Source organism: Lytechinus variegatus, chromosome 3 (genome assembly GCF_018143015.1).
Source record: "Lytechinus variegatus isolate NC3 chromosome 3, Lvar_3.0, whole genome shotgun sequence".
NCBI classification, from domain to species: domain Eukaryota; kingdom Metazoa; phylum Echinodermata; class Echinoidea; order Temnopleuroida; family Toxopneustidae; genus Lytechinus; species Lytechinus variegatus.
In genome coordinates, this window is record NC_054742.1 from 40,201,401 (window position 1) to 40,223,485 (window position 22,085).

At 36.2% G+C, this 22,085-nt stretch overlaps 1 protein-coding gene across 1 annotated transcript in view; it reads left to right on the top strand.

Annotated features, from left to right (window-relative positions):
- LOC121411004 (leucine-rich repeats and immunoglobulin-like domains protein 3) overlaps window positions 1-22,085 on the top strand; it is a 77,495-nt gene that overhangs the window by 27,369 nt on the left and 28,041 nt on the right. Inside the window, exons 4-6 of the mRNA XM_041603461.1 lie at window positions 7,152-7,223; window positions 9,220-9,294; window positions 21,141-21,278. Of these exons, the coding sequence (XP_041459395.1) occupies window positions 7,152-7,223; window positions 9,220-9,294; window positions 21,141-21,278 (285 nt within the window). The remainder of the gene's footprint in view (window positions 1-7,151; window positions 7,224-9,219; window positions 9,295-21,140; window positions 21,279-22,085) is intronic.

The following is a 22,085-nucleotide window of genomic DNA, read 5'->3' on the forward strand; positions in this document are numbered from 1 at the left end:
AAAGCAGCGGTGCATCTTGTACCCCATCAATTGAGTTCTGATCTCTGACTGGTGGACTTTGATGTGAAAGATGAAGAAGGCAGCTTTCTCAGTGGGAAAGGGGTGTATAGTTTCAGTGTCGGTATGTGGAGCCCCACTGGGTCCTTTCACACCTAGGGTCTTGAAAGGAGCAATCACTTGCTGTGATTGAGCCAAGACTCCACTCCATTTCTTATTAAAAATTGTAGATGCCATGTAAGCAAAATTTATTATGAACTTTATGTAATTTTGGCCATAATCATACATATTTCTTACTGCAAGAGTATGATGGTATCAAATAATTCACAAAACTTAGGATGTTAGTGTAAATACAGTGGACCCAATGTTAAAGGTCAAGTCCACCCCAGAAAAATGTTGATTTGAATAAATAGAGAAAAATCAAACAAGCATAACACTGGAAATTTCATCAAAATCGGATGAAAAATAGGAAAGTTATGGCATTTTTAAGTTCCACTTATTTTTCACAAAACAGTGATATGCACAACTCAGTTGTATGCAAATCAGACAGTCAATGATGTCCCTCACTCACTATTTCTTTTGTTTTTTATTGTTTGAATTATACAATATTTCATTTTTTACAGATTCGACAATAAGGACCAACTTGACTGAGCCATATAGTATTAATGTTAATTCAACATGTTCTCTTTTTATCCAAATCAACTTTTTGTTGGGATGGACTTGTCCTTTAAAGAGAAAGCCTATTGCACTGCACTTCACTTCACTGCACAAGTCCCATGTTCATGTTCAACATGTACATGTAGTATGAAGTGAGTGCCTGCAATGTTAAACATCCAAAACACTTGAGCTTCCACTGCATTTGTCCGTATATGTGACAGAGCAAGTGATATTTGTGTTTTTGTAATAGTGATATCCAAAACAAAGATTTTGTAAGGTCGTAGAGTGCATAGTTTACTGTTTTCCCAAAATCCCACTCCATACATGTAGATTAATATTCAAGCGATGGCGATTTTCCAATGAGCATTAAGTATTAATTTTTAGTGCTCACTTTGTTTGGTAGTGTGTTGTCCCCCGATTGCTTTCATAAAAAGTAATCCAATTTGATTAACATTGTTGGCTTATGCCCCCCCCCTCCCCTCCCCCGTCTTCTCCCCCGTCTTCTCCCTCCCCATCATTATACACTATGTGAGACATGGTTTATGAATGATCATCTGAATGAAATCAGATATATGTGTTCATCATTTGAATGAATTAAATGATTAAGAATGACAGATAAATTCTATCGTAAATTCATCGTCAATGCAGATAGGGATTTAGAGGACATGGAAATGGCATATTGTTTGTTTCAATAGTGAAATCACCAGCTACGGGAGGCTTTTTTGTAGGATCTGGCAAGGCTCATCCTGACGACACTGTGTGTACCATGGAAAATATGAATTGATCATGCAGCTATTTAATATACTGAGATTTCAATTTTGTTGAAAGGGATACACACTGTCATTGGGTAATCCCAGCTATGTGCTGAATAATGTCACCAGGACAGCATCTCTCGCATTCATGTTCTCCAACTACCACTATGTTTGGCCAACACTTCTCCGTCACTCAGCAGTCACCCTGCCGCTCAGTGCCAACATCTCAACCCTAATTCAAGTTGCTTATTTACTGCACCTGTGATGAACCCTTCCAAAACTTGTCAGCGGCGACACCTTTTGTGTTTGTACTTTGTGGCAAGGCATCCAGAGCAAGGAAAAGGAAAAGGAAAGTAGAGTTATGCTTCTAAACAATATCTAATCCGTCAATTTCTTTGACTGTTTTTCTGGTACAGGACTATTTGGTTCTGTGTTTTAGGGAATTTCGCTGGGCTGGATCAGGCCACACAGCATGGCGGGGGTTGCATAAACACCATGCAGTAATCCATCTCTGGTTAATATGATTTTGGCAAGTGTCGGAGGAGGAGAGGGCTCTGCACTGAACTGTCGTCAAATTCAATTTGTTGAATGCCAGAAAAGTGATTATGAGGGACCCACACTATCTGCATGAAAAGTGACAACAATTCTATTCCCAGCAGTGCAAAATATCAAACTCTTTGTCTCTTTCTCTTTGCATACATATTTTTATTGGACAAAAATCCCACATTCCACATGTTAATAGTTGGTGACACGATACAAAATTAAATGAAATTTCAAAAGCGAAGGTATTTAAATTTCTAATGGGTTAATGGGTTTGTTTTTAATTATCAGGTGATGATATAATCAGACATCAGATAACCGGCACTTTGTAGCAAATTTTTATCTCAGCCCCCCCCCCCAACTTCCTTTCTACAGCTTTGCTCATCCACAGCAATGACTACCTTTATACCCATGTAATCTGTGCATTGAATCTAATTCACAAGATTTATTCCTCTCTTTTAACCATATTTTTTTCTTGGTCTGAAGACTAGTGTAAAGCCACATTGTGTGAAGCCAGTTTATTTCACATTCTCCCTAAGGGAAACTCCTTTGTGTCGTTTGATCGTCTTTCGCACCCCTCAGCAGGGCCCGTCTTTGTTGGGCCATGCTCCATGAAAGGAGTGCTTTAGAGAAGAGCCACAATAGGTGTTGTGAAAGAGAGTTCCCCTATTGTCAGCAAGCACTCGACTCTGATGGAATGTGATGGGAGGGAAAAGAGCGAATTGCAAGGGAGAGAGAGGAACGAGGAGAGGCGCGAGTGCCAGGAATGGATGGTGTTAGTGGTGGGTGCTTAGAGTAATGAGGCATTTTCAATAGATTTGGGGACTGCGAGATGTGATAAGAAAGGTTGGTTGGTAGAGGAGAAAAAGAAATCAATTGTGTTTTAGATTGGAAGGGACAATGGACAGGCCCACTTTGAACAGGGAACACAGCTGTGTGTTGTGATCAGAGGATAGCCATAAAACAGCACGGGTACATTCAAATAAAAGCGCACTCTCTGCTAATCATTTAGGCCTAAAGTCTAAATTGAGCTGTCAGTAATTAGAAAAAAAATCATTTTCGACAGGCCTAATCTAATTCCCTTTGATTTATCATTTATTTTGATTTTTTCCCTGTTTTTTTTAAGATAAATACCAGTTTTGGTAATTATCTCAAAATGAGTTTGAACAGAATCCAATAAAATTACCATCTGAGTGTATGTAATATGTGCCAAGTGGCTCTGGAAGAAAATGCGTAGTTGCTGAGAAATGAGGAAAATAAGCATGGAATTCCATCAAATGTTGGATATTTTTCTGAGCAATACTGATACACTTTCCCACATATGCGTTCCTGTGTTAGTGATATCAGAATTATCAGTTTTCAGCTAAAATTTCAAGATTTCACAAAGATAAGTTTATTTCAATGTACCAGATCTAGATCTACATGTATGATAATATTGTTGCAATTAACCTTGATTATAAGACTTTCTCATGAAATAATTGTTTGCTGCAACTACTGTCTTTTACCTTTAATTTGGGGTTTTGATTGCTATGTACAAGACTTACATCATGTTATATTCATAGCACACTCTTGTGGTTGAAATGCGTTGAAATGTGTGCCTTGGATAAGATGCAAACACAATCAAAGGATTCTTTGTTATCTATTCCCTGCCTTAGAACAGTTTTTACAAGCAATTGCTTATTTCTACATGTATGCATACTGGTCGAAGCACAAGGCTAGCAAAAAGAAAGGGTTTAAAAAGTAACTGCTACTTATTTTTTGCATTGGACCCAATGACTTTTCCTTCACAAATGAAGATATACACTTTATAGTGATATATTTTACATTCCATTTGGGGGAACAATCATAAAATGAGTTTGAACTACTACTAGTAACTTTGATCAGAATTAGACAAAAGATCATCCAAGTGTTAGTATTAGTGAAAAAAAAATGAGTTTAAAAGTAGATGAGTGTGTGCTGAGAAATAAAAACTTTGAATTCTATTGGGTGGACAGTCTTTTGCCAAGCAATAACAGTTCACATAGCCCCATGTATGCTTATCTGTGTTGGTTGTTTTCATTCAAGTAAGGTTACTGTCTAGATTCCATCATTTCACAGCATTTGGTTTACAGACCAAACTTACCAGATGTTTATCTGTCTTTGCTGACAGTTTATCCATGATTTTACAATCCATCTCCCGAAATATTTGTTCATTGCCATTTAATACTCTAGTTTGATTTTAAAATTATATTTTAAAACAATATTTAAAGTATATAGGCTAGGCATTCATTTATTTTATTCAGTATTTTCATGTGAGTCTATATATAAAAGATGAGGAACATTTTGTAGATATATATAAATAAAATGCATCACATAGCAAAGACATCCCATTATTATGACTGCGTTCATCTGCGACTTCATGTATGTGTGAGGTAAGGGGAGAAGGGAGAAAAATCCATAATATCTGTTTTCTTCCTCGGGCATTTCGAAATCTGGGTATGCAGCTTGGCATGTATTGAGCAGCATCAGACTAGGCCTATACAGGGGCATTCGATATGCACCAATCCAGTTAGTGGGCTAATGCTTATTAAAGTTCACGCCATGCAGTGGAGCGCTTTTATTTTTCTTCTTCTCTTCATTTCCCTGAGGTGCATTTCGCACCTGTCCCTTTGCCTCTTATTAATCTTCCTCTGTGCTCAGCAAGAAGCAAGATGATGTGGGGGGGGGGTAGAGTAAGAGAAAAAAAGAAATGAACGCAGGTATTACACTATGTCAGTCAGCAAGCGAAAGTGGACTAAAGCTGGCTGGGAGGTGCATGCGAAATGTGATCCCCGCGGAATTACTCTTGGTTCTGTTTCCGATCGGTACCAAATTTGCCCAACGCCTACATGTTCCATTCTTCTTTGTCTACCCCTGTTGTGGGGGCCTATATGTCCCAGATTCCAATTGAAGATCTTCAATAACTGCATGTAACAACAATATTAACAGGCTGAATTCATTTCCACATACAGGTTTATTTAAAAAATTTAAGTGCAGTTACACCTTCATGTACACAACCTTTTGGGGGAATAAGATAATACAACAGAAACTAAAATATTTTTATAGGCGTATGCATAAACTGTTATTCATAGTACATGTAACGCAATGGTATAGGCCTATACAGTATAAGCTATGAAAAGAGATCAGCCTGTTGCTTTGCCTTGTATGTCTACATCTTTATTTTTTCTAAAGTTATCATTTATATTTTGTTGTAGGTAAGGCAAGGTTCTAAGGGTGGGGTAGTTCCTGTCTTCTCCATCAGGGTTTGCGATAACCAGGTTCTGTCTGGGGTAGGATTACCAACTCCATACAGGCAGGGATTATCGGAGCGTGTTTTTAGAAAGGGGGGTGATGATGTAAATGCCGCTCAGGGTCTATGGTTCCAGTTTGGAAGTGCAAAGCGCAGATTAAGGTTGCTGGGATTAGGGTGGATTCCGCCGACCCTGAACTAGGGGGAAAGAAAAATAAGGCATGGGTTCCCTCCACTAAATGGATTCCCACAAGAAGTTAGTGTTAGAGTGGAGCGAACACGGTCGTGATGGGGGTACGGGTGCACCGGAGCTGGGTTGATGACATGCCAGCCATACTCTCCAGTAATCCTCATGCACCATAATCACTACATCATGTGATAGTCATGTTAAAGATGAATGCCAGAAATTGATTGAAAGGTTTAGATTTTACTGGTCAATTCTGAAGACATAGCCTGTTGCACTGTCAATTCATTTTTTTTATAACTTCCTTCAAACATCTCAGATTGTGTATTCAATTCATACATGAAAAGAAATTACATTCCATTTCAAAATATGATTCCAATCAAGATAATTTGAGATCAGTTACATGAATTGAATATGCTTTAATTACCTGCAGCCTACTGATAATACCTAGAATGCCAGGTATTCGTTTTGAGAAATGTTAAATTGAATTCACGTAATTTCTCCAAGTGGTTCTGTAATCTTCAAGTTAATTTTGTACTGGGTGAGGGGGGGAATGGAAATTTTCGCAAAGGGTTATTGGTTTATTTAGTCAGGTGTGCTGGACTAAGGACCATAGCATGGTGTGTTTGCTTCCCATTTTAATATCCCGAGATGTATGTGGTGTGACCCTGTCTTGTTATTTGATGTGGAGAAAGACTAGCCTAGTGTGTGCGATGTGATAAAAAAGTGTGAAAATCGTGTGTTGGGTGGCACCTCAGAACAAGGCAAAACTAAGGTCTGTTTTCCAAAATACAATCAGATTAACTGCTGTTTGAACAGTACTTGATATTTGCTCGCCAGTCATGTGACCGGGGTATCTTGATTACTTATTACACATTGAAGGAAGATAGCGACTCTTTACCAAAGCCATTATTGAGACCGTTATCGAAGAACAGTTGATTATTCAGCTCAGTTCAAATCCCCATTATCACATTTAAAAACTTTATTTGAAAATTGTGAAGTAAACTCAAGGACAGTCCGATAAGTTGTTTGGAATCTCTTGGAAATATTTCCTGTCATTGTTGGCAAAAAGTTAAGATGAATTATTCAAGGGGGTCTTATATTTTGCCAAGATATACATGTAAATCTATTGCCCTGTTTATGAAAATTATGATTTTGCCATTTTTAAGCAAATGGGTGTTGACCAGTGAGACAATACAGTTGATGGTAAATTCACCATGACATTAACTTTATGCATAGCTCATCATATTTCAAGCTTGTAAATATGAACTAAATTCATTACAAGATCCCTAGTATGTGGTCATATGTACATTTATTTACAAATAGTTATTCGAGAGTGATGCAAGTACCTTCTTTCACAGGAAATGTTGTTGTGCTGGTCAGTGAAAATTAAAAGAGAGAATTTTGGGGGTCGTTTATACATGTATAAAACTCGGGACCTCTGCAAAAGTGTTTATAAATGACCACTCTCAATGAAATTGATCGGATGAACTATACAAATTATGTGTTTCATTTTGTAAAATAATTCTTAAAATTATGTCAGTTATAAATTCTGTGGAGCTCCTCTCATACACTATTTCATACAATGCATCCACGTTTCAAGTGCAGTTTCATAAAATTTAGGCTCAAGATTGGTTTGTAGTGGTTTTAGTTGTCTTTGTTCATTTTTTTTATTTGAAAGAGAGGGATGTACAATTACGTTGATGTTAATTGTTAAATATTATTTTTTCAATCTCTCTTCTGTTTCTTTCAGGGATCTGAGCTCCAACAAATTAAGACGATTGAATATGAGCATTTTTGATGGCCTGTCAAATCTTCAACAATTGTAAGTATTCAGTAGAATTCCTGTTTGAATACAAATTCAGGCTTGGCACATACTGGACTAAATTCTGAGTTTAGTCTGAATTTATTCTAGTTTATTTGATTTTTCATGTTTTGTAAAAAAAGAGAGAAAAAAAGTTGAATATTACCATATTACCTTCTTGAACCTGCACAACCTATTGTATATGTAGGTACATTGATATACCTAGTATACCCCCCCCCCCCCCTCCAGAAGAACTTTACTCAAAATAGAATAAGCCATTTTACTATTTAAATCAAAGTCAGTGTATTGCCCATTGTAAGTAGGCTAATGTGTAGTTATTCTTAATGTGAGACAGAAGAGAAGTAAAAAAAAAATCAGAGAAAGAGAAGCAAATGACTATTGGTATGCCTGGACTCAAACTGTATCAACATTTGTATTGTTTATTATCGCATAACGCGCCAGCTTAAATAATTCAACATTTTTTTCTGACGATGATGAATGTCCCGTTTGACCCATGCAATCATGGCCTACAACAAAGTTAACACGCTTTCCCCATTGCTAGACTCGGTTGCTTGTCACTCATTGGTTGTGATCACATATCTGTCGTGTTTGTATTGGGACAGTTCAGGCTGTTGCCCTCTCTTCTCCCCTGTTAGTCATATATCTCTCTTTTATTGCTCTCTCTATGTTCTTTGTCTAATTGATTTCAGAAAAAAAAATTTTAGGCCTATTCTGAAAGAGCAGCATTCTACATGAACTGTTATAGAAAGATAAATGAATGATGAATTCACATGAACCAATCAAATAAATATGAATTTTATATTGATTAAGTGGTCTGTAATTTGTCTACTTTATTTCCTTGGGGGAGGGTTGAACCTAAAAAAAGAAAATCATTAGCAGGCAGCATTAATGTTATTAATTGTTATGTTCTTTCATCAATTTTATCTATTAGGAAAACAGTTATCATGCCTCTTGATAAAAGACTAAAGCATATATCCATACCCCCCCCCCCCCCCCGATCCCAGCTGATGATACCCCACCCTCTCTGGGCATCGAGCCATTCTTGTTTTCTCAAGTCCCCTGTTAGCTGGCAGCGGGGGCTTCAAGGTGTGAAAGTAACTCCCCTGGTGAGGAAGATTGCAAGAGGTCAAAGCAACAGGCCTTGTCATCACAGGCATCATTTGAAACCCTGAATTGGAGTTGCCAATCTGATATGCTGTGGCATGCAATTACCTTTGGTTACCCGGCCATGTCCTCAACCTCAGAAAGAGCTCTCCATGAGCCTTATGTTCTACCATCATGATTTTTTTTTTCTTCTTTTTATTGAGAATTAAACATTTAGACCTCAGAAGGAAGTTTCGAACCGCCTCAATCATAAGAATCTCTGTTGAATTACGAGAACTTTTTTAGGCTAAAAATACCTATCAATTATTCCTGCATTCACACCGCCCCGAAATATATCCTTCGGGATAAATTTCTTAAGTTAGGAGCATGCGCGGTATGGTCTGATAAGCAGGCAAGGCGCGAGATTTTAAATCACTAGCTCAGCAGCCACCCACGGCACCCGCGCCCAACTACACGCTGGGCTAAAAGTTCCCGTAAATTGCTCTCACATTGCCAAAATACCTGCGACCTTAGAAAATTCCCCGCGAAAGTTCTCGTAATTTGCCAAGTACCTACTATTAAGTGGGTATTCTCTTTCGGGGATATTACACGTAATTTGCTTTCACATTGCCAATATTACCTGGTATTTTCTGATTGGGTAAATTTCCCAATCAGAAAATACCTAGAACTGATGTACTTTGGGGTGATCTGAAACCACCTTGTGAGATAGGATCCCCTTTACATGCTGTGAAAAAGTACTTTGCTGATGATCCACTGATAAAGGATATTGTAGGTTACATAAATATTTTTCAAATGTAGCCTGGACTAGTTAATCTCTTTTGTTTTCTTCATGATGTGGACATTTTGAAATATGTTGATATGATTTATCATTCCAATTTGTTTTCTTTTTCAGAAAATTGGCATCCAACAAACTAACATCTGTACCCATCCTTGGACCATCTGCAAGAAACCTGACCCAATTGATATTGTAAGTAGGCCCAAAAAGTGAGACATGAACAGATAACAAACATTTTGCAGGTTGTTGTACATTTATATATCTTTGTTTAATGGTTAACGCTGGAATGAGGCCAAGATATTTTCTAGGACACTAGGAATGAACTATCATGAACTGCTCATGTGACAAATATCACATGGAGTGCCTTTCTGGAAAAGTGTAAGTAACCTACCTTTTCAAACCAACAAGAAATGAAAGTGAACACCTTTGTTACCTGTACATTTTATAAGGGATCAAAGAGAGACAATTTCCTGCTTGCTAAGAAGCCACTTGAGACAAAGTGTAGGTAACCTTCTTGCTAGTGATATTCTGTGGGTGTGATATAAACTAGAGAGGAAGTTGACTCTTGATAGCTTTATATAAAGGGGTAATCAATTGTATGTCCAGTCTTTCCTCTTTTTGCCCATTTATACACAGGATGTTTTAATGAAACAGTGCAAACAGGGTTGCAGTTCACGGACATAGTATTGCCATAATAAAATACATTGATTTTCCTTTAGTTCAGAGATAGATTAATACATGTAATTAGCAATGTATTTACTGATTATCAGTGCAAAGTTTGGTATCTATGGACGAAACACACATTTTCTACTGATTTTCAATATACATGTAATAGAAGATAAACTCTTTCAAATTTGAAAGCAATAAGAAAGTGGGTTTTGTCCCCTTTGCAGAAATTAAATGGCAATAGTTTATTCACACATCAAAAGTTGAAATATAACATTGTTGGAGATGATGTAAGAGTTACGTTGATTTAAAACAAAACATTAAAAATGAAGATTGTTGCCATATTTGTTATTTGGTAGAAATAGTAAAAGGAAGTTCTACCATAGAAATTAGCAATATTCATATGGAGAGCAGTCCATACACGTAGATGAAGTGATATCTCTTTTCAGTTCAGCAGTGATACCTCTTTTCTTTACCGAGATGGTTAACTCTTCCTCGTTGCTCTTCATGAATGAATTGATGTTGTCTATTAATCATCATGCAAATCAGGAAACCATCAGTTAGGTCTTTCATCTCCCATCCCAGTCCCTAGGTGCCCATTCATTTAACTGCATAGAACCCAGTTCATACTCATCAGTCCTTGATGAGGTTTGGTAGGGTTTTGCTGTTGCGCCCGCACCTCGTTACGGCTCGTAACTAATTGGACAACCCATGGAGAGGGGAATGCAACATCTGAGAGGTGCACTTGCACCCTGCCATTCTATGCACAAAATCTGTTAATGATGTATGAACTCTACTTAAAAAAAATGCTTGGCTCTGTAGCACCCTGTCTCAATGACAGACAGATTAAGAATGTCATGAATTTCAATTACTAAGCGTGATACTCGCAACAAATATTGGATTCATTCATTCATGCAGCCATGTTGAAATCAATAAATATTGGAGATTGGGTGAATCAGGAAGAAGAGAGATTACTGTTGACCCAGATCCATGATAAAACTGTATGACCCAGTTGTTATAACCATTATGAAGTGATTAGAATTCATTATTAGATTTGTCTCCATCAATATTTAGCTTCCCTTACATGATCATTTTTGTCTTTTCTTTTTCATTGTTGTAACAAAAAATGATTTGATCATTGTGCTTAACTCGTGGATGATTTTTTTTTCTTATAACATTGAGCTTATTCCCATATGATAAATTTTGAGCTTTTAATTTGCATGGGTATTTATATGCATGTAGGCTCCATATGGTACAGAAGACAACATACACCTTTTTTTTCCCTATCCCCTCTCCGGTCCTCAATGACAAGTACAGTATAGGCCTACATGTACATCAAATCCGTCTTCCTACATGAGAGCAGTACATGGTCTCTGATCATCCATCTTCAAGGTTTGTAGGCTACCATGGTTAGATGGCAGAGATGCAGCCTTGATGTAATATAAATCTTGATCACATCATTACATTCCCAAATTTCCTCACATAAATTCCAGTGGGCAAGACTTCAAAGGCACAGAGTGTTATAAATCGAACATGCAAGGTTTGTTGGGGGTCATAAATGATTTTATATTGCTGTCCTTTCCAGCTGCTACCCCCACCCCATAAGGTTTATCATTAGTATATCTTTCATTTTTTTAAATATTTTTTTTACCCCCACTCAAGCACACCTCTTTTTATTAAAGCCATAGATAGGTGTCTATAATTTCTTCAGCCTTTGACTTTGTTGAGCCAGTATTTGCAACTAGGCCCTTTTGATACCAAAGCCTCTTTTCTAAACAAAATGAGCAGAACAGAGTGCAATATGTTGAATATGGATATTTGATGTATGAATTCTGCTTGGGGCTTGAACCAACATTGGTTACCTTGCCCTGCTGCAACATGCAGGAGAGTAAGACCAACTCTAGATGGTTCTTCATCAGCCCAAGTTGCTTAAATTACAAACTGAGATTAAGCCTGAACAACTTTCAGGATTTGAGAACCCCCTTTCCTATCCACACAAGTTGGAGCTATTTTTTCTTGGGTGTTTAATACGAACTTGGGCTAAGTTTAAATGACACACAAGGGTATGATGAATGAACTATCCTTAGCCAAACTGGAGGGGTTTATTTCTCTTGTGAGTTGCAGGATAATTTTCCAAAAAGGGATTTTTCTTCCAAAAATCTTGAGTTGACCCTGGAATGTGACTCAAGATATGTTCCATGAAATTCTCCATAATTGTGTCTTCCATTTCAAATAATCTTGAGATGGTCCTAATCAGGATGATCTGGAGACTGATGGAGACGGGCCTACACCTACTGTCACGTGTCAAGGAGTACCTTGGTTTGACCATCAATTAAAATACAGCTTCGGGGTACACTCTAGATTCAAGACTGTCACTCATCTTGTACCCCTTTGACTAAATAACAGGACCCTGTTTGAACTAGGCCCCACTACCGAATAGAAAATAAAGAATAAGAAACGTTCCTGACCTCCTGTTTCAGGTAAATTTTGTTGTCCTGTCCATTTCTTTCTCAGTTCAGGATTGACCCTGAGGTTGGCAGAAGTTCTGTGCTGTTAAGTAGGCTTTCTTTTTGGCAGATTTTTTATGATGGCGCATTGGAAAAGGGAAATCATGATAAATGGTTCAATATAGATGAGCTTTTTTCAACAAAAGATTAAACATATAAAGTTTTAAACAGAGGAACCTATCTTAATTTCTTCTTAAATTCCCTGTTCAGTCACTTTAAAGTACTGAATCCTGTACTCTTGTAAAATGATAAAATGTGAATACTGAAAAGTTTCATCTAGTTTGATATCTATCTGTCCCTTGTATATGTATTTAAGTATTCCTATTCTTAAAATGGTTTTATTTCTGTTGGAAGGTTAAAACAGATCGACCTAGTAGGCCCTACATGATGTAAGTTCCTCAGAATGTAGAAAAGCATGGTGGTAAAATGGTGCTGAAATCATAATTTGATTTTTCATTTTTTTTACATGGTATATTTATCTATGAAATTCTTTGAAAGTATGCAGGCCCTATAGGTCTATATCAATTCCCCTCATGAATTATCAAAAAAGTGTCTTGCTATGAAGTCCTTCCTTGACATCTGGTATCTGTGATCTTCAGATTGCAGCAATGAGTTTCTTTAGGAGTGAATGACCTCCTTATAATTGAAAGTGAAAGGTGTGCTGAGAGGGAAGAAAAACATTCCATATGTGCCGAAAGGAAATTGAATCTTGGCAGTCTTGAAGTGCATGGAGAATACGCCTCTCTTTGATCTCTTACACTGTAGACCAAACCTGGTGTAAAGTGAACACCTGAGCAATCTGGTATCCTCATTAGAGAATGGTTAAGTGATGAAAGGCTGGAAGTGAACTTGTTCCTGTGCAATTTCTGTGTGAGAGAGAGAGGGTCATGGGAATGAAAAAAAACAGACATGTTTATCATTCATAAGACTTTTAATAGAAATCAGGCAAATTGTCAACATAGCTTTTGTTTTTAAAATCTGTTCGTGAAGTTATCAATAAATTGAGTGATTGGAAAATTAAAAATATATAAATGTTAATGGACACATCAGACAGTATATTTCGAAGCTAGATTTGAATGAAAAATTAATGCTGTAACGTTTTTATTCCCATCTGGAGGGTCCTTAATGCCATTCATTGACAAGCTTAGAGCAGACTCTGCAATGTGATAGGCTCTAAGACAGTCGGCCATGTTTTCACTCTCGATCTCAAATCTACATGTAGGAGATTTAAAGAGAAACTTACCTTGTGGTAGGAAACAAAAAGGGAGTGATCTCATCCGTGTGATTCCCTTGTTTAGGATGAAAACATACGTTGTTCATTGATACCACATGAAGTCAACAATCTGCAGGTTATCCTAGGAATAAAAGGTGAAGGGGAGAAAATCTGGTCATTCAGACTGGCAAGGTTTATATTGAAATACATTCATATTTAGAAACACTTCTAGGATGTAAACTCCATATATCCTGTTGTAAAAGGAAAAATCCAAATTCCAGTTCAAAGAGAAAATACATGTATGTGGCATTACTGTGAAAACTCATAAAAATAAGTTATGACATTTAAAGTTTTGCTTTATGTTGCAAAATACTTATCTGCAAAAAAACAGTAATTATGCAAGATGTCATACATTTACAATTTGTTTTATGAAATATTTTTCTTTTTGTTGATTTGATAATGAATGGGGCCTCAGCTAATTATAGTCTTGTTTCTTTTAGTTACCGGAATTCCAAATTTTTAGGGAAGGTCAAACTATGCTTTACATGTAAGATGGACCCGGTTGAAATATTTTTTTTTTATATTATGAAATTAAGAAGAATTATCGAGTGTGACATCATCGCTTCCCATATATATTGCTATTGTGATTTAAAAACTGAAACCAAAAATAAGCAAAAAATTGGAATGTCATTACTTTGTTTTTGTACATCCAATATTGATAAAGTTTAAAGTGCTATGGTTGGTTAATTCTCCTCTTAATTAATTTTCTGTTTGCTCAACTGTTCATTAAATATGTCAAGCAAGCATGAGATCATTTAAACAACCGTGTGAGGTACAGAGGTTATGAACGAACATGTAAGATTCTACCCCCATCCCCTTTGAATGCCCCAATCTGCACTTGTTACGTCTAATTCGTATTTACGGCACAATTTTGGGAACTGCAGAATCCTTGCTTTTGAAGTATGCAAGTTGGATGGTTTCTTCTTATTTGCAATAAGATGTAATGAATGCATGTACCTGTAATGTGAGATCAGTAAATGGCATGTTTTGAGCATAATAAAAGGGAGCAAAAGAGGGTGATTTTGGTCCATGTTCTTGTGTCCATTCTCAGACTACCTTGCCTTGTGCCTAAAAACTGTGACTAACCTTCGGTCGTTCACTCAGCACTGGTGTTCACTTCAAGTGCCCTGTTAGGAGTGTGTCATTCAGTGTGGGGATTGAATAATGCATGAGTGCTTCTCAAAAGCACCCCGTAACCTCGCGACCTTTGTATTGGCCAATTGGCCAATTGGATGGGGGCTGTGTGAAATTCACAAAAGGTGATTTGCTCCATGGTTCTTCTGAGGTGAGAATGTGGCAGGCTAAATTATGTCTTTGTGCCCTGATCAAAACGTTGGCGATCAAAACAACTGAATAGGGAGTGACCTCTCTCCTTCTAAAGCCTCCCTTTCAGAACCGTTTGAGGAAATTGAAAAGTTGTTGTGTGCACTACCTTGAAACAAGCCTGCCTGGGCCCATGGCTGCCATTCTCAACGATTTTATGTCGACATCATAAATTATTCACTCCTTGGAGCAATTTGTCTCATTGACTTTCAAACGACATGTATGTTATGCAGGGCATGGTGCCTGGCTGAATGAAGCAGTGATTACACACCTCTGTAGGTACTTTCACACAACTACCTGATCATAAAAACACGAAACATCAGTACTGTCATGATATTAAAATGTCATTTGTAACATAGCCTACTTGACAAAATTAGTAGGTAATTTCCAAAATTGCAATAATTTTTTTGGGATTTTGCCAATGTTGCAAGGATATCTAACATATACATGTAAGCAAATTGCAGGAATTTATTTATCGAGTCTTGTGCTGGCTCATAACTGAGAGAACTCTATCTTGTTCATCCCAGTGTGAATGCATTGTGTATTTTGAGGCCTGACAATTTTTTTGTATATTGGCCTTACAGGTATTTTCACAATCTGGCCAGTGTGAATACTCCTTATGGAGGGTCAGTTTATGGACAAGGCACAAGATATTCAAGCAGGCTTCTCAACAACCATGAATAAAACAAAAACAAAGCATTACCAGAGAATAAGAAATGTACGAACACATTATCAGGCCCCTTTTCTTGGGAATGACTGGATATCTTTTTTTCCTGTATCCCTTATTTATTCTGCCAACCTCCTGAGCATTTTTGTACAGGACCTAGGCCCGATTTAGTGTTCAATTTATAAGACTATTATTGCTACATTTTACCCATATTTGCTGCATTTAGTAGGCCTACCCTGTATTTAAATACTATGTACTGTATATAAACATGTATCTCCAATATTCATGAAGGAGACTCTTAATTCCAGATGCACCAAGTAAACTACATATTGCAGCAAACAATGGTGAATTATTACTACATCATCATCGATCTATAGATCTGTTTCATTTGCATAAACATTTAGGCCTTTACTATGTGAAATATTGAAATCTAAGCTGAAAATTATCACACTGAAGATCACCAACACAGATAATCGTACTGGATTATCCACTTATTTTTCTTTTAGAAAATGGAATGCTTCTCTTAAACAAATTTTTAGGTCGTGTTTGCCATGTCATGATATTTATATCTCAATAAATAGAGAAGTAAAATTCACAGAGCAAAATGCTGAAAATTTGATCAAGATCAGATAAACGAACAGTTGTTCTTTTGTATTACATGTAGGTTTATTCAAAACTTTCCTTCATACCAAGAACTAAAACGATTGGTTTGACAACTGATTAGGTGCATTAGTTATTTCTTGCAGCAACTTATTTCATAATAATGGAGATACAATGCACATTTATGAAACAATTATGGTCTCTTGTAATAACATAAGAAAAAGGAAAGTGGGGATGTGGCATCAACCCACCTAATGAATATTCATCAAGACATGCCTAGAACTGTTTCACCAGAATAATGCAATTCAATGACTTCATTCTTTGTAATCCGATTTTGATGAAATTGTCAGCATTTTGCTCTGTGAACTTTACCTATTTTCAGCCTGGAGCATCCCTTTAAAGCTTTATTCTGTGCCACAGAAATGGTCTGATAATAAAAAGCAAACACAAATAGACCTACACAGTTGTTTAATTTTGGTTCGAATCCCAAACAATAATTTTCGTGTAATTTGCAAAATATCCACACCAGGAAAGTTATAGGCCTACACATGAATTGTAACGTTACAGTGTAGTCTATAGACCTCTGTAAACCGGTTTAGTGACACTTTGGAAGGATTTACCAAAACTTAATAGGCTTTAAGCTTCAAATCGAAATCCCTACTTCGTAATTACAAATTACGACTTATGATATTAACATTCAAAAAAGTATATTTCTTCATATTTTGTGCAGCATCATCAGGCACTTACGTTGACAAATACACATAGCTGTGATTTGATTTTTTTCTAAAAGAAAGGAAAAAAGATGATGCTAGCATGTAGTAAAATTTATGCTTTATCCAGTACTGTTGTTTCATGTACCATTACCCCCTGCAATCTGCTGCTATTGGGTCCCTCTCAATTCCAAATACACTATATCACAATGAACTTTACATTGGAATGGGAGGTTCTACTAAATGGACAAGATCACTCTTCTGTCCTCTTCTCCTCATTTCCTTTCCCAATCTCTGCAACCCCAGCTTTATATTCTGCTCTTGTTTGGGACTCATTTCGCATCCTCCCCATTTTGCTGTTTATTCCGCCCATTGCCTTGACCCAGCTTTTAGTAGGACTCTCCTATTTGTGTTCATTGATGATGCTGATTGATGCTTATTGAAGAAGACGTATCTTTCTTAAGGAAGGCTATGTGTTGTTCCTGAGTGCTGAGGGTGAGATGTGCTTCATCATTGTACTCTCTAGATCCAAGTGAGAAAGCTTATAAGCCTATATGATATAACATGTAAAAATTCTCATGAAATTGATCAGAAAAATTGAAGAGATTGTTAAGGTATCCAAGTATAGGTTTTGAGTTCACCTTGGATGTTCATGTGAAATTCTGTCTTTAAAATACCAAATCTTCAATACCCATTTAGTCAAAATTCTTGAGAATATTTCAGGTAATTTGTAGAGTAAGGCCTGGATTAAACTTATTTTGCATTTATTGAGTTGTACTTTAAGCTAAAATACTGTTCAATCATGTGATTAAAAAGTTTTCCCCATCAGGTATTAAAGGGTTTAGATCCATCTAATGGTATTCCCTCACCACGCGGATCTTTATCTGGCCTTGTCAGCTCCTCTGAGTCACACTTCCTGGGCTCTGTACAGGGGCACCACTATGCTTAAAACCATCTTTAACCCATCCACTCTTTACACACCTCTTTTCATCCTGTTTTACTCAATTGCATATACATGTAAGCTTTTATAACATTGCTTTAAGATAAGAATGAGGCAGGGTTGAATCTTTAAACCACAGACATCTTGTAGGGAAAACTCTTTTTAATTTCTTTATCAGTTATAATTGCTCATAGATCAAGGTTAGCTTTGATGGTTTGATGTGGCTAGTGTCATTAAGTTTTGAATAATTCCATTTTGAGCTAATGCAGTTGATGTTGGAATGATATGTATTTGATCTTCTATAATCTTTAAAGGACAAGTCCACCCCAACAAAAACTTGATTTGAATAAAAAGAGAAAAATTCAATAAACATTACACTGAAAATTTCAGCAAAATCGGATGTACAATAAGAAAGTTATGACATTTTAAAGTTTCGCTTCATTTCACAAAACAGTTATATGCACATCTTGGTCAGTATGCAAATGAGGGAACTGATGACATCACTCACTCACTATTTCTTTTGTATTTTATTATATGAAATATTTTTATTTTCTCGTCATTGTCATGTGAAATGAAGTTTCATTCCTCCCTGAACACATGTAATTCCATTTTTTTAACATTTTGTGCTTCAGGCAAGCAGGTCCTAATTGTCAAATTCGTAAAAATTGAAATATTGTATAATTCAAACAATAAACAAAAGAAATAGTGAGTGAGTGAGTGACATCATCGACTCTCTCATTTGGATGTATCTGGCTCGTTCATATACCTATTTTGTTGAAAATAAGCGAAACTTTGAAACGTCATAACTTTCTTATTTTACATCCGATTTTGATGAAATTTTCAGCATTGTGCTCGTCTGATTTTTCTCTATTGATTCAAATCAACATTTTTCTGAGGTGGACTCGACTTTTAGATTATCTAAGTTTTGGTTTAAAAAATGAAATTAAAAGATACCGGAAGTCACTTTTTTTTTACTACATCCTAAAACTGTAGTGGTGGTTTTCCAATAGGCCCTATTAAGTAATCATCAACTTTATTAGATATATTAAATGTAAGGGCCTTTTTGAAAGGAAGAAAAAAAAAATCAGTTCTGATAGAGGGCACAAAATATCTTCAAATTTGAACAAGGATCATCAGATAAAAAAAAGAAAGATTTATTAGTCACTCCAGATTGGAATGCAAGATAATACTCTTATATATTTGACATTATTGAAGTTTTACAAAATTCTTCAGACAGGCTCAAGCAGGAAATATTGTGACTACATGTTCTTGACTTCATAAAATCACAGTTGTAGAGATGGGAGCAATAAATGATGAAGGTTGACAATAGCTTTGAACTTAACATTTGGAAGGGATTTGTGTTTTGTCTGTGGTTGAAGACTAATCTTCAGGTGCAGTGACACACCTTATTAATGACAATCATCTTTCTATTATTCCTGGCGCTTCGCTTAGAGTGATGCAGCAGATTTCGGCGCTTGTGTTAAACAGCAATTAGTGCTGTTGTTACTAGACGGTGTGAAAGTTCAAATATTAACAAAAAGTAAATGCCAGACAACATTCCTGCCGACACGTATTCCCTCCGTGATGTATAGTGAACAATTGCATTCCAGGTCTAGAAAAGATGAGATAAATTGATAAGACGCTTGGTTATGATAATAAGTCTCAAATATAAATTTACTCACTGGCGTGTGACAAAGTTCACATGCATAGGTCGCACATTCTTTGCAATAGATTCATGAGAAGAAGGAACAAATTGGTTTATATTTAATGCGTATCCTGTCCATGCAAATTGGCAAATGTAAGACAGAATATTGGCACGAGAACAGACATTCCATACTTTGATTCTTTTTGACAACCAAACTTACAGAAAAAATGCTAATTTTGTAGGTGTGATAAAGATATGATGATATCCGAAAGGAAATCTTGTAGACAGGGAAGGGGAATGCACTTTGAATGACACTAGAAGAAGCGCCCTCGCCTGTCCAGAACTTGTTATCGGTGATGATGAGCTGGCTTGAAGTAAATGCAAGGAAGCTTAGTCAGATTCAGTTGTCGTCACATTGTTTACATCAATACAGGAGAGGGTGGAGGTGGTATAGGCCTTTAGTGAAGTAAGATTCTAAAAAATGATGGATGGATGCATTGAGTTTCCTGTTTGCTGAAATCATGATATGTGGCTTTATTTGTAGTTCCTTTACTTCCTTATGATCTTGATTTCCATGATCCATCTTCCTTCTTGATTTTTCTGTTATGTTCATCATCAATATCGTAGATTTATGAATAGAGAAGTGATGAATTATTTTTAATTATTTTGAAAAGAAATGTGTTAGAAATTACATCACACCAATTACATGCATATATTACTACAAAAAAGGATGGGGAATGTCATTGGAGTTTGTAGTAAATCAGGTGTTAAACCTTCCATAAAAATTGATTACAGGAAAAGGGCGATAAATCGAAAATGCAATATGAGCTATATTCTTGATGTGTTTTCATTGACATAGTAAGCAAGAAATAAGACTACATGTAATAGTAAAGCAGTAACTTTCTGACATCTTTGCATTTGCCATAATTTGAGGGACTGCGCAAATACCCTTCTTTAATTCTCTAATTTGTACAAACAATAATTAGTAGAAGATATGTCAACCAAAAGTGGAATAAAGATGAATCTTTCTTTCATCAGAGATTTTTTCTGGATGATCACCTCATATCATTAATTTAGGGATTATAATTTGTCATCCATTGATAAATCAGATGTCTAATCCATTTAATCCCACTGCCATAATTCTGTGATGCACTGAAGGGATTTAGATATTGCCGCCGATGATAAATACATTTGAAGTATTCTATGTTGCAAGCTTTCTGAATAGTTATTCAAATATGCAAATATAATTAATGTAGACTTGTTAATGAGACATTAATCACCATCTTTAATACATGTACATATTTTGACATTTTACTTTGAAAATAAATTGATGGTTACATTTGTGAAGGTAAGAGTTCTTTGTGTTTCTCTTTGCTAAATGATATTTCATTTGTGGTTGCGAGGCATACTTAAACAGGGCTCTATTACGTACAATGTGTAATCAGTTGTACAATTAAGCACAATTAGTCTATAGATGAAAGTGTACAAAAGTTTAATATTTTGATAACCTCCCCCCCCCCCCTTCTGATCTTGATTCCATCATCCATGGTGACAATCAATCTAGAATATAAATATCATACTTGAATATGTGCTTAAGAACATTTTTTGCCAAATTAGAAAAACATTAGTGTACAATTTTTATGCAAAGTCAAGTTGTGAGACAGATGATTGTTATATATATTCTTCCTTTTAATTTTGTTCTTTCAGACATCACAATCGGATTACAAACATCAGTCCAGCAGCACTTCGTGGCCTGACATCATTACGAACGTTAGATCTCAGCTACAATCGTATTGGCCATCTGCGGACAGACACCTTTCCAACAGACAATCGGCTCCAATTCCTGTAAGCAATATGCGAGGCTTTATTTTTAGCAGAAAATAAATTGCAGAACAAAAATGCAATCATGAAGTGATCCGTTTAGAATAAAAAGATGAAAAAGACAGATAAATCAGCACATGTCATGGTCTATAAAATTTACTGAATTGAAGGTGAAGCAATCCTTGTTTCATGGTGCTTTGTTTGAAAATTTTGTTTGTGCGAAAACCAGGGAAATTCCTAAACACCTTCACCTTGTATAAATATTTTTTTTGGGGGGGCTTTCTCTTTTTTAAGATAATTATTTGTGGATCAAAGGTAAATTTTAAAAGGTTAAAGAAAAGTCCAATCAAATAATCATGAAGTTCTTCCATTTGTAGATAGCATATAACCTGGGGGTATCTCTCAGTATGTCTCATTTCTTGCTGGCTTCCAATCCATTTTCCTATTTACTCATCTTCACCTTCTCCCGTTCTCATAATTTAAAGTGCTGTTTCTTCCTCTGTTGGGGATTCATAAGCTAACAAAGATTCAGATGCACATCACTGATTTCCGATTCGTAATGGATTAAAACACTCCGCGTGCTGCAATTGTTTGTATAAGACCAGTATTTGGTGACTAGAGTTTTACGTTTTGGCAAGTAGAAATTGTGACCACTGATTTCAGGTTAATTCTGGTGCCATTGTTTCCATTACGGAAGAAAAATTCTATTTGTCCATCATTAATTCTATTTAACTTATTTTCATGATATCTTAAAAAAAAGAAAATAAAATTTAAATTTGAGATTGAAATAAAATAGTTAGTTTACCTTGTGTGTTTTTTTCCTTTGATAAT